Below are 12354 nucleotides of genomic sequence, written 5' to 3'. Positions count from 1 at the left end.
TTTTTAATCGCGGAACAGTCGGACGTGAGTTTGTCCGAACCCAAAATTGTAAGCCATTTATGTTACGATATGTTTCCTTATCATCAGGAGCCAAGATGACTTTACACTGAAGATTGCTTGTGAAAAAAAGTAAATTATATTCAGAATATTCTGCAGAGTTTTAATGCAAATTACTGAACACAAGCCACTGTCTCCTCATCATGTTTGGTCCAGTCTCCACATCAAGTTTAGTAACAGCCTGGTCGAGTTCCTTCTAGTCAAGTCATTGATTCGTGTTGCCCTGTCAAAGACTAGACTGCACGCCAAGACAAAAAACAGTTTGGCAGAGTCCCGTCTCATCTAGTCAAGTCATTGTCTTGTCTTGTCCTGTTGAGTCTGATTGAGTCCCGTCTAGTAATGTCATTGCCTTGTCAAGTCTCCACATCAAGCTAAGTAACTGTCGAGTTCCATCTCATCTGGTCAGCGTCAAGTCATCGCCTTGTCAAGTCATGTCACATCATGTCAAGTCAAGGCCAAGTATTTTCAATGTCCGGTTCTGTCCCCCCCTCCTTGTGTTGCACCTTAAGGTTGATGCTTGGATGAAACTCCATGGTTAAAACAGACTCCTGCTCTGTCTCCTGCTTCTGGCTCCTAAACCTTGAGAAACCTCATAATCATATGTATAGATTTATTGGGGCAGAAACAGTCCTAAAAGCTTGTAGTCAGATGAGAAAAAGTGATGATGGCTGAGCTTCCCTGTCTGCAACCTGATCATGGTGTGACCTCATGCCAGTCGATGACATGATTCTCCTTTTTATTTTCTTACCTAACAATGACTCTGCGATGACAGATCGCTGACTTGAAGCTCCTTGCATCAAACTTATGAGTCAAGGCTGATGGCATCTCAAACAAGCACCGACCAGCCCGAAGACCCCTGGTCAGCTCCTGTCTCACGTTACGCTATGCTTCCATTCAAGTCTTTACCTTTCTCACCTAATACGTGTGCAGTGCTCAGCTACTGTGGCCTCCCACTCTCTTTACATGCTGATGCTGTTGTGATTTATGAGTCTCAAGTTGCACTCAGGTATTTACACACCGCACTGTTAAAACATGGAGCTGGTCAGAGCAGGGAAGGGCTGCAAAATAAAATCACAGTCACTCATTGTATTTTGTGCATCCCTTGCAAGATTCCCAGAAGCCATTGTGGCACACATATTTGCCTCAAATCCCTGACGGACAGCAAAGATTTGAGCTTTAGAGTAAAGTTCCACACCATGGTCGAAATGAAAGGCATGTGCTTGTGAAGAGATGGGGAAGGGAAGAAGAAGAATGCAGGCCTCACCTACGGCAAAGGTGCAGGGGAATGGAACAAACACGGCACTGTTTGAGGCGGATGGGTGCAGCAAAGTCACGCTCCAAGTCAAACAATCAGTTAATCTGCACAACAATACGTCTGCTAGATTCAATAAGTCGGTGCGATGAAACCCAATGGGTTTATAGCTTGACTTATAATTATGTCTTATTTAAAACAAGGGCCAAGTTTACTGCTCGTTGCCTTTTACTAATTCAAACTGACTATAATAATGAGAACGATTTTGAGGAACTGTTATCGAAAACAGTCCTGGAGGGACGTTGTAGATCGGAACTGCCTGCAAATTCCTACGATTTGCTTGAAGATACAGTGCATGAAAGATGCATCTTAGGTTCATAAATATACATATTCCTGCATGCAGAGAAGATTAAACACGGAGGATTCTTCAACCTTTTATGACAGGTACATCGCCAAAAAGTAGGCGCAGGACTTGACTCCAAAGAAAAAATGGTGACACAAGATCTCATCTCTAATATATTAGTACATTCATAAGACATCATAATGCATTGATAAGGCTTTATGGATGATGTTATGGATGTTAGAGTTCGGTTATGGTGGGGGTTCTTAAGTCTCTATAACCGTATTAAGTCCACACCATTCAGCACTCGAGTCTGAACATTCGGATCACCTTCTATACTGTCTCACCAGTGCATGACTACGTGTTATGTATAAACTTATAATCCATTATGGATGAGAGTTGAAAGTGTTACCGAAACATTCCAATTAAATAGAGGTTTTATCATTTTAACATTTGACAACAGAAGAAACAGTTGAACCAGTTTGCATAAGGCTGAACTTCAGGGTGGAAGGGCTCCAGTGATGAGCCACTCTCTGCTGGATGAAGTGCTCAGGACGTTGTTTTTTGCGCTTCTGTCCTGCGGTTTTTCACTTAAACTTTCCCGTCCATCAGTGCATTCACATTTGGTCTCCTGGATTGGAAATGACTTGGTTAGACTGTCTGCCGAGTGACACCGCTACATACACGCAATGGAAGGAAGAACAACTAGAAGAGCTGCTATTGGAGCTGGCTGATGTTTAAGAGCTGATTCCTCTTAAAGTCGCTCGTGGTTGGTCCAAATGCGCACATGTACTGAGCCAATGGGGCGGCGGAGTTACGCACAGGAGAGAGTTGCATCATTGCAGCGCAGGTTTCAGTCTAGAATACACAGACTACAGAGACTACACGCTAGTCAGGTGAGGAAATGAACAGTGTAGTCAGTGAAAGAAGCCTGTTCCTTCTTCATTTTAGCCTGATCCACACAGGCTCACTGTTCCGTGACCGCTCACAGTGGTCTAAGTGAACTCTCAGAGGGTTTGTGTGTTTGCTCAGACACATGATAAATTAGAGGGAACATTAACACTCATGTGTGTAGCCATCTGACCCGTTGACTTGGTACGCAAGCACAGATGGAAGGAGGCAGGCTTTTAAATGGTTTAGGTTTAGTTTTACAGTCATCTCATGCGGAACCGTTGACATGAAGTTGCTACTCTGGAACCCATTTTCAAAGGTTGTCGGGTTAGGGCAGCGGCATGTAAATCATCACTGTGTCTCTATCACACACTTGTCAGCTCGACATTAATTCAAATGCATAGAGCATGATGAATGTGCAATTCATAACTGATAAGACTGTAGAGCAGCGGTCTTCACGTCTGTCCTCAAAGGGCGGGGTGCAGCAGGTCTTTGAACCCGCCAGTCAAGCACACATAGTTGACCCAGTCAGGTGTCTAAAGACTGTAGTGACTTGAGGGTCAGTCTTCTGCTGCTGCTTCACTGGTTGGATCAAAAACCTACTTCATTACTGTAACTCTGTCCTTTCCCAAGGTGCCCAAGGTTTCTATCAAACATTTATATCTGATACCATGACTTTCAGATGAAGAGAGAGACACTCTCCTGTCTCATCACTCTCACATCAGGTTTCAGGTGACTCGATGTGGGAAGTGAGAAAGGAGCTGACTCAGATCAGTCTATATCTCACACTCACTATGAGACGCCACGCTTATCTCTTGTCTGAGCAACTGTTTGGAGAGTCTTAGAGGAGAAGTCAGCAGAGTGACATGTATCGTGGGAGCTTGAGTTCCGGGTGTTGCTGGACATGTTCAGAAGCGAAGATGAAGTCAGAGCTGGGAATTATGTCACGGCCACGTTCAAGAACATTAAAAAAATCCACTACAGAAACATTTTGAATAGATTTAGAGAAAGATATAATTGTTTGAACATTGCAATGTGACCGGAGTTCTCCTCGCTGTCGACAGTCCAAGCAGGCGTCTTGGATTGCGAACTCATGGCAGTGAGGATTCTCCCTCTTTCCGGGTGGGAAATCCAAGGTTGGATGATGTCATCCAGGGGGAGGAGTTGGTAATTTACTAGCATATGGCTTTGGGTTTGGGCTTGGGAGATACATGGCTAGTTTTGGGAGTGAACATCTGCAGTTCCTGGCGGTATGACATGGGTCTATTTTCCTCCAGTTCGTTGAGTGATGCAGGCACTTTTTCAGGGTGGCACTTTTCAAGGTCTCCCCAGGAATGCACTCAGTCACATGTTAAGAGTCTGTATTCATGGCTTTTATTAAAAAAATGTGACCAGCTTTAAATGTAAAATAAAACTTTAAATCTGGGCTGCCAATAGATACATTTTTTTTAAATCTTATTTTATATTGTCACACTGAAGTTGAGCTAACTCGTGATTAATGTCAAAATAATCCCACCTCTTGCGTTTCTTCTTAATCTATCTTAAAGGAAGTGGTTATCAACACCAGAGTGGCCAATAAAGTTCCCAATGTTCTGCTGTTAGCATGGTGTTGAGTCTCTTCAGAGCCTCTGAGGTTATGCTGAAGCAGGAGTCTCCAACTGTTTAGCAACAGCGAGCTACTCCAAGGGCACAGTGTGACCCGAAGGGCTACCATCGGTTCAGTACACACCTCTGAAATCACGATGTACAGGGGTTGGACAAAATAATGGAAACACCTTAAAGCTTTTTAAGCTTTAAAGTGTTTCCATTATTTTGTCCAACCCCTGTATAATGGATGACAAATTATATATATATATATATATATATATATATATATATATATCAAACACTCCAAAGAAAGAACAATGAAGCCATTACAATTTTTTTTGTAATGGCTTTTTTTTTGTAAGCCCAAAACGAGGAGGTTTCCTTACGTAACCACATATTTCTTCCACCCCCTCCCCATCTGTCATGTCCCCTCCGGTCTGTTCAAGCGTAGGGTGTGTCACAGCTTATCTACGATCAACAATCTTTCTCTACCTGTTAAACAGGATTGGTTGCTCACGTCGTTCACAGCCCAAAGGAGCGCTGAGAAGCATGGGAGGCCAAAAAAGTGAGAGGACAGGTTAAATGCAGGAGGAGCCTCCCACCGGGCTCAGCGCAGCTATAAAAGGGAGACGTGTTCGTTGGCAAACACTCAGAGGGACTTGGCTCGCCTTTTGAAAGCTCCACATCTTCAGTTCTCTGCTCACAGTTTACATCCTCCAGAAAGATGATCAGGTCCTACAAGTCGTACTCCGTCAGCGGAGCTCCCAGGCAGCAAATGTCAAGCAGCTCTGCAAGGATGATGGGATCCACTCGCTCAATTGGCCAAGGAAACAGTTCGGCCTTGAGGTCGGGTTATGGTTTCAACATGGGTGGGGGCGTAGGAGCCAGCATGGGTGGAGGTTTCGGTAGCTACGGTGCAGCTTCTGGGGCCGTCATCCCCCAAATCCAAGCTGTCACGGTGAACACCAGCCTTCTCGCCCCCCTGAACCTGGAAATCGACCCCTCCATCCAGGTTGTCCGAACACAGGAGAAGGATGAAATCAAGACCCTGAACAACCGGTTCGCATCTTTCATCGACAAGGTTGGTTGTGAAGCCTATATCGCTCATGCAGTTGAATGCAGTAGTTGTTTTTTTGGCAAATAAACTTTGTCCTCTAGTCTTCAAATTGTTTCCTAAAAAGTAAAATATACAAATATATATTTCGAATAAAAATCTCTTTTTGTTCAGCTTAAAACAAGGGGTATATTTCATATTTGTCATTGTTCTGTGTTCAAACATGGTTTGACGATCACAAACCTGCAGTCTTTCCTTCCTGTTGCATGTTGACATGGGCAATAAAAAGATACAAACCACCTTATTAATGTTGAATCTTTGCTCATTTGGCACGCAGTAAATTTCACTATTAAGTACTTTATCAAAACGCATTATCAAAGCAAGACTTCTCGTGCAGTCCTGCCCTCGGGCGTCCCTGGATCCTCACCACACCCAGTTTAAATGGCAGCGTTTACTCACGGATTAACAAATGACAAGAGATGAACTACAAACACACAATATTTAAACATGGGATTGTTAAGTAAGTAGCTGCATAAGGTTATTAACTGACTTTCTGACCGTATTTGGCTGACAAGGATGTACAAATGAATGTTAATCCCAGAGTCTGTGAAATATATTACCCAAAGAGGTAAGAAAATTGTTTTGATGCATATTTTCTTTTAGTAATTTGACGTTATAAATCGATCCAAGATGATGACACGCTTCGGTTTGTGCAACCACAGGTGCGTTTCCTGGAGCAGCAGAACAAGATGCTGGAGACCAAGTGGAGCTTACTCCAAGAGCAGACCACAACTCGCTCGAACATCGATGCCATGTTCGAGGCCTACATCTCCAACCTGCGCAGACAGTTGGATGGGCTGGGCAACGAGAAGGTCAAGCTGGAAGCAGAACTCAGGAACATGCAGATTAACGTTGAGGACTTTAAGAAAAAGTGAGTTGAAAGCTGCTGACATTCATTGAAGAGCACATGTGCTAATGGCCGGGCTTCTCCAGGTACGAAGACGAGATCAACAAACGTGCCGCTGCAGAGAATGAGTTTGTGCTTCTGAAGAAGGTAGGTGCAAGCTGAAAACGCACAACATTCATCTAGCATCAACACTAATACCCAAAACAATGCAGGACGTGGATGGGGCGTACATGAACAAGATCGAGTTGGAAGCCAAGGCCGACGCTCTTCAAGATGAAATCAACTTCCTCAGGGCTGTCTACGAGGCTGTAAGGACGGCAGCGCTCTTCAGAGATGAGGCACCATGATGGCTCATTTTTTCATGACATTTACATCTGTCTCACAGGAGCTTCGCGAGCTGCAGTCTCAGATCAAAGACACCTCTGTCATTGTGGAGATGGACAACAGCCGCAACCTGGACATGGACTCCATCGTCGCCGAAGTGCGTTGTCAGTATGAGGACATCGCCAACCGCAGCAAGGCCGAGGCAGAGACCTGGTACAGGCAGAAGGTGAGCGAGTGAAAAGCCTTGGAGCTCTTCATGAGTGCCAGTTCATGGTCTCAACTCATGTTTTCCCCTTCAGTATGAGGAGATGCAGACATCCGCTGGACAGTATGGCGACGACATCCGCGCCACAAAGAGTGAGATTGCTGAGCTCAACCGCATGATCGCCCGTCTTCAGAACGAGATCGAGTCAGTCAAAGGACAGGTACTATGCTGCTTCAGGTGGATCTCTTGAGCCATGATTGACAGTCGATTCCCTGCACAGAGGGCAGGCCTTGAGGCTCAGATCGCTGAGGCTGAGGAGCGTGGGGAGCTGGCAGTGAAGGACGCCAAGCTGCGCATCAAGGACCTTGAAGACGCTCTGCAGAGAGCCAAGCAGGACATGGCCCGCCAGGTCCGGGAATACCAGGAGCTGATGAACGTCAAGCTCGCTCTGGACATTGAAATCGCCACCTACAGGAAGTTGCTGGAAGGAGAGGAGATCAGGTGTGTGGAATGATGAAATATTAAGGAGACTATATGCCAAAGATGAATGACTGATGAAACATTGTTTTAATATTAGACTGGCAAATGGAGTGACCAACGCCACCATTCATGTGCAGCAGAGCTCAGGAGGCGGTAAGCGGGCGCATGTTGTCTCCGTAACCCATTACAATCTCTAACACCTTCTTCCTCTTGATTCAGGAGGCTCATCTTATGCCGCCAACAGCAGCATAGGGAGCGGCATGGGTGGTGGTTTGATCATGTCCAAACTCTCGTCCTCAAGCAGCACCAGGAGAATGTATTGAGAGGAATAAAGGAAGTGAAGTCCCTCTGACCTTCAGAAACTCTCAAACTTGATCTAAATCAGTGTATTCTTTCTTGGTGCTAGGCTACATCATTAACAAAGAAACCTTGTGAAACACAGAATCCACCCCAATTTTACATAGCAAACATGACATTGAGGAGGTGTTACACTGCCACCAGTTGTGTTTCTCTATCTATCTACACTGTTCAGGTCGACACGAACGAGTTTCTGGAAGTGGAAAAAGGCCTATAACAACCTGAGGTCTAATCTGCGGCAACAAGTGACAGTCTGCTGTCTGCACTGAAATCTATGAAAGTGTATATCAAGTCGAGCAACGGGGTGACGGAATGTAAACGTGAGCGAACGACCCTCAGAAAACATCACCTTTCCTTGCACGTTGGTACTTGCTCTAACAGAGTGGGCGGGGCACTGACCGAGAATTTAATCTATGGAAAGGTGTGTTGCAGCCTCTGTTTTTTAATAGCACTTTCACACCCTCAGTTTTACATTCCATAAACCCACGATGATATACAATCTGCCACAAAATAAACTTTAACAAGAAATGACATCTGTTGCCTTTTGTCTTTTTTTTTTTATCCTGAAAGGTTGCGATAGGTGGCGTCATAACTTGAGCTGTGCACTCAAGATACACAATGAACCCTGAACCAAACTCATAGCACTTTAATAACTGATACATTAATTCTAGACATCTATGGGAGTCTGCACAGGTGCTAACTTGTCCTAGCTAACACTTTACTACATCATTGTCCTACAGAGTGATTTTGTGTTTGAAACAGTTTGAAATGAAGGTGACAGCGCACATATGGTGTCACATTGCGCTTTGGTCTCGGAACATTTCAGACAAGGGAGTGTTTGATGAAGCTGTACCTCAGAAACGGAGCCGCATCATGATGAGGGACCTACTGCGACATGTAGTGAAACTGAAGTGTGAGTCTTCTCCTACGTCCAAATATGCGACACCTACAGCCCGAAACCTCAGCGTCCTATTTGACTCGGCACATTCCTTCGATCCTCACATAAAAAAAAAAGTCCAGTCCTGTTTCCTCCACTTGAAAATGATCTCTAAAATCAAATCCATGCCGACTTAGAAAAAAAAAAACCCATCCGTTCATACTCTCTCACCCGGACGACCGTGACTCGCTCCTCTCTGGCATCAACAATAAGTCTCTATCACGCCTCCAACTGGTTCAGAACTCAGTAGCAAGGCTTCTAACTGGCTCTAGCAGATGCCCAATCACCTAGTGAGCTTGTTATAGAGCTGTGGGAGGAAACTGGTGTACCCAGAGAAAACCCACGCAGACACAGGGAGAACATGCAAACTCCACCATGGAAGGGATTCAAACCATGACCCCTCTTGCTGAGAGGCAGCAGTGCTCACTGTTGCCCTACTGTCCTGCCCCTTTTTTTGAGCAATTGACTGTTAAATGACAGTTTATATGGAAACATGAAACTGAACTTCAACTGAATTTTTCAACTTTAGAATTCTGAAATGACATGCAGAAGCACATTGAGATGAGAAACCTAAACTTTTCAATGTACAAAAACAAACTTTCACTTCTGAGCAATGTAAGGTATGTTAGCTTGTGTGGGAGGGACCCGGCAGCAAACACTCCCAAAGTAGCCTTCATAATAAAATATAATTATTTTTCAAATAAGTTTCTGACATGAAAGACATTCAATAAACTCAGCTGCAAACAATGCCTTATGTTACTGGGTAGATCTCATCAATTGTTTGCAGGAACCATTGGAAATATCTTCATTGCTTCGATCAGACCAAGAGATCCACTTAACTCTTGTCCAGTAATGGGGGCTGCTGTTTTTATTCAGCAGTGTAGCTGCAAAAACTGAAAAAGTTAAGCAGGTAATGGGGTGAATAATACAAAGAACAATGCAGCTTTATTATTGAATGTTTTTGGCAATAAGTATGAGGCTGTTTTTCTGCTTGAGCTTGTATTTCACGTCAGTTCCAGTTAGGTAACTGCAAATTCTTACTTTCAACTCCAGCATTACCATAGATGTGCAGTCACACAAAAATGTGATTCTTAAAGACAGGGTCGTCTGGCTATACAGGACTGACCCTTGAAAGAGGAGGGGTAAAGGTAAGGTGCATTTGTGAGGAGGACCCTCCCACTAACACAGCAGACCTTAAAAAGCCAGCGGGAAGCAGCTCCAGAGTCAGTGGGACTTCATTCTCCTCTTCACACCTCTGTTCTCAACAGCAGCAGCCTTCAAGCTCTCCAAGATGATGACCGTCAGGAAGTCGTACTCTGTCTCTGGTGGCAGCACCAAGAAGTCTCTGGCCGGCCCAGTGGGCAGCTACTCCGTCAAGAGCAGGACGAGCTACGGTGTTGGCTCCGGCTTCAGTGGAGGCTCCAGCTACGGCTCCGGCTCCAGTTTTAGCATGTCTTCCAGCGCTGGTGGATTTGGCAATGCAGGAGGCGCCTTTGTTGGACCCCAAATTACTGCTGTCCAAGTGAACCAGAGCCTCCTGGCCCCTCTGAACCTGAGTATTGACCCCCACATCCAGACCGTCAGGACCCAGGAGAAAGACCAGATCAAGTCTTTGAACAACCGTTTTGCATCCTTCATTGACAAGGTTGGTCACTCAACTCTCCATGTCTAAAGTAACTGGGGACAGAATTCTAGAAAAGTGAACTGCTGCTCTTGTGGTAGCTAGTCTTCATTTCAGGAATGTATTGTGTTGACATTTCAAATCTTTGGTCCTGTGCTTCCAAAGGTGCGTTTCCTGGAGCAGCAGAACAAAATGCTGGAGACCAAATGGAAGCTTCTTCAGGAGCAGACCACCCCCCACTCCAACATTGACTCCATGTTTGAGGCCTATACTGCCAACCTGCGCATGCAGCTGGATGGCTTGGGCAACGAGAGGGCCAAGCTGGACGGAGAGCTGAGGAACACGCAAGTCATCGTGGAGGACTTCAAGAGGAAGTGAGCCTTTGAAGAATTTGAACAACTACCAAAGAAGAGGAGCGCTAAGAATGTCTATGTGTCGACAGGTATGAAGATGAGATCAACAAACGTGCCGGAGCAGAGAATGAGTTTGTGCTGATGAAGAAGGTAGGACTCAAACAGTGATGACCAGGAAGCTGCTGGACCTCAGATGAATACAATGTTCATTGAAAATCATGTTTCAATTCAGGAGGTGGATGCTGCTTTCCTCTACAAGGTGGAGCTGGAAGCCAAGGCTGATGCTCTTCAGGATGAAATCAACTTCCTCAGGGCTGTCTACGAGGCTGTAAGGAACCAATGGGACTCTGCTGTTTTGTTGGTGTCCAGATGCATGTTGATCACAGTGGATCTTTCATTGACTCCCTCTTTGACCCCAGGAGCTTCGTGAGCTTCAGGCACAGATCAAAGACGTATCTGCTGTTGTGGAGATGGACAACAGCCGCAACCTGGACATGGACTCCATCGTCGCTGAAGTGCGTGCTCAGTATGAGGACATCGCCAACCGCAGCAAGGCCGAGGCAGAGACCTGGTACAAGCAGAAGGTGTGGTGTCTATTCAAGTCCAGAATGATCCGCACTTGGACCTGCGCTGAGGCTTAAATCCCTGTGTTGAACCTTTAGTTTGAGGAGATGCAGTCCTCTGCTGGTCAGTATGGCGAGGACCTTCGCACCACCAAGATTGAGATTGCTGAGCTCAACCGCATGATCGCCCGCCTCACCAATGAGATTGAAGCCATCAAAGGACAGGTACAGCAGGACCACTCATCCTTGACACTGTAGCTGTGTGGAGGCCGTCTCTGGACCTTGTGGCTCGCATTGTTTTCAGAGGGCAGGACTTGAGGCTCAGATCGCTGAGGCTGAGGAGCGTGGGGAGCTGGCCGTGAGGGACGCCAAGCTGCGCATCAAGGACCTTGAAGACGCTCTGCAGAGAGCCAAGCAGGACATGGCCCGCCAGGTCCGGGAATACCAGGAGCTGATGAACGTCAAGCTCGCTCTGGACATTGAAATCGCCACCTACAGGAAGCTGCTGGAAGGAGAGGAGACCAGGTGTGTGCAATGTTTTGAATGACCACAGCACCATGAACAAATGAAACTCTAACAAAACATGACTCCTATATTAGACTGGCAAGTGGAGGGGCCAACGCCACCGTCCGTGTGCAGCAGTCGTCTGGAAGAGGTGGTAAGTCACTCAGTGACAGCAGGCGTCTCTCACTCGAGCTGCATTGGCCTAACGTAGATGAGAACTCTGTGTTTGGTCTGATGCAGGATCATCCAGCTCCACTGGCTATGGCCTTTCTGGGAGCAGCTTGGGAGGTGGATCTGCTTATGGAGCATCTATTACCAAGTCATCATCAGCATCAACCCACTCAATGAGAATCTATTAAAGAGGTTCCTGTCACTCTGACTTGCAGACTGTCTTTGTTGTCAAGATGCCAACAAATAAAGTTTCAAGCTGCTAATTGACACTGTTGTTCCCTGCCTTACAAGTGTTACAGAAGTAAACAGAATGAATCAAAAGATATTTTCTACTAGAGGCAACTACAAACCCATGTCATGCTGTTTGAGTTCATGGTGTATGAACAGAAAACAGATGATAGTTATCTTCAATACTTTGCTTCACCATTTAATGTGTTTGTGATTCAAAGTAAAAAAAAAAGAGTCACAGGTCTTTTCCAAAATTAAACAGAAGATTCATAGCAGCCATTTTGTAAACCCGGCGTCGATAATCACAGGACAGTGGATCACTTCTGGGTGGAAGTCACACTCTGCAGCTCTGCTCATGTTTGAGTCTCTCACTGCTGACATGTGCCCAGCCTTCGACTTTCATTTCAGGAGCACCTCTTCTTCCTTGTGTCACCTACTTTCTCTCCATCAGTATCTCCCTCTGTCATTATTCAATATTCCAACAGGCCTGGTCAGTAAGACTGTTTCATCTTGCAATTCATAC

General features: G+C 45.5%; 2 protein-coding genes across 2 annotated transcripts; both read left to right on the top strand.

The window, feature by feature from the left end:
- The first annotated feature begins 4781 nt into the window (after window positions 1–4781).
- LOC128760274 (keratin, type II cytoskeletal 8-like) lies at window positions 4782–7985 on the top strand. Its single transcript, XM_053867521.1, has 9 exons — window positions 4782–5208; window positions 5904–6112; window positions 6175–6235; window positions 6301–6396; window positions 6474–6638; window positions 6712–6837; window positions 6898–7118; window positions 7195–7250; window positions 7317–7985. Exons 1-9 carry the CDS (start codon window positions 4852–4854, stop codon window positions 7418–7420), a joined length of 1395 nt encoding a protein of 464 aa, XP_053723496.1. The 5' UTR covers window positions 4782–4851; the 3' UTR covers window positions 7421–7985.
- A 1697-nt stretch (window positions 7986–9682) lies between these two features.
- Window positions 9683–11818, top strand: LOC128760306 (keratin, type II cytoskeletal 8-like). The gene is made up of 9 exons (XM_053867602.1): window positions 9683–10036; window positions 10178–10386; window positions 10455–10515; window positions 10598–10693; window positions 10785–10949; window positions 11028–11153; window positions 11233–11453; window positions 11528–11586; window positions 11673–11818. The coding sequence occupies exons 1-9, from the start codon at window positions 9683–9685 to the stop codon at window positions 11789–11791; spliced, it is 1410 nt and encodes a 469-aa protein (XP_053723577.1). The 3' UTR covers window positions 11792–11818.
- The last annotated feature ends 536 nt before the right edge of the window (window positions 11819–12354 follow it).

Source organism: Synchiropus splendidus, chromosome 6 (assembly GCF_027744825.2).
Source record: "Synchiropus splendidus isolate RoL2022-P1 chromosome 6, RoL_Sspl_1.0, whole genome shotgun sequence".
Taxonomy (NCBI): domain Eukaryota; kingdom Metazoa; phylum Chordata; class Actinopteri; order Syngnathiformes; family Callionymidae; genus Synchiropus; species Synchiropus splendidus.
This window is presented reverse-complemented; position numbering and strand designations above follow the sequence as displayed.

Excerpts from the sequence above, each read along its gene's own strand:
- LOC128760274 (XM_053867521.1), top strand. The coding sequence starts at position 4,852 with ATGATCAGGTCCTACAAGTCGTACTCCGTCAGCGGAGCTCCCAGGCAG. Across the intron at positions 6,397-6,473 it reads TCAGGGCTGTCTACGAGGCT|GAGCTTCGCGAGCTGCAGTC; the intron begins GTAAGGACGGCA and ends TCTGTCTCACAG. Across the intron at positions 6,838-6,897 it reads TCGAGTCAGTCAAAGGACAG|AGGGCAGGCCTTGAGGCTCA; the intron begins GTACTATGCTGC and ends TTCCCTGCACAG.
- LOC128760306 (XM_053867602.1), top strand. The coding sequence starts at position 9,683 with ATGATGACCGTCAGGAAGTCGTACTCTGTCTCTGGTGGCAGCACCAAG. Across the intron at positions 10,516-10,597 it reads AGTTTGTGCTGATGAAGAAG|GAGGTGGATGCTGCTTTCCT; the intron begins GTAGGACTCAAA and ends GTTTCAATTCAG. Across the intron at positions 10,694-10,784 it reads TCAGGGCTGTCTACGAGGCT|GAGCTTCGTGAGCTTCAGGC; the intron begins GTAAGGAACCAA and ends CTTTGACCCCAG.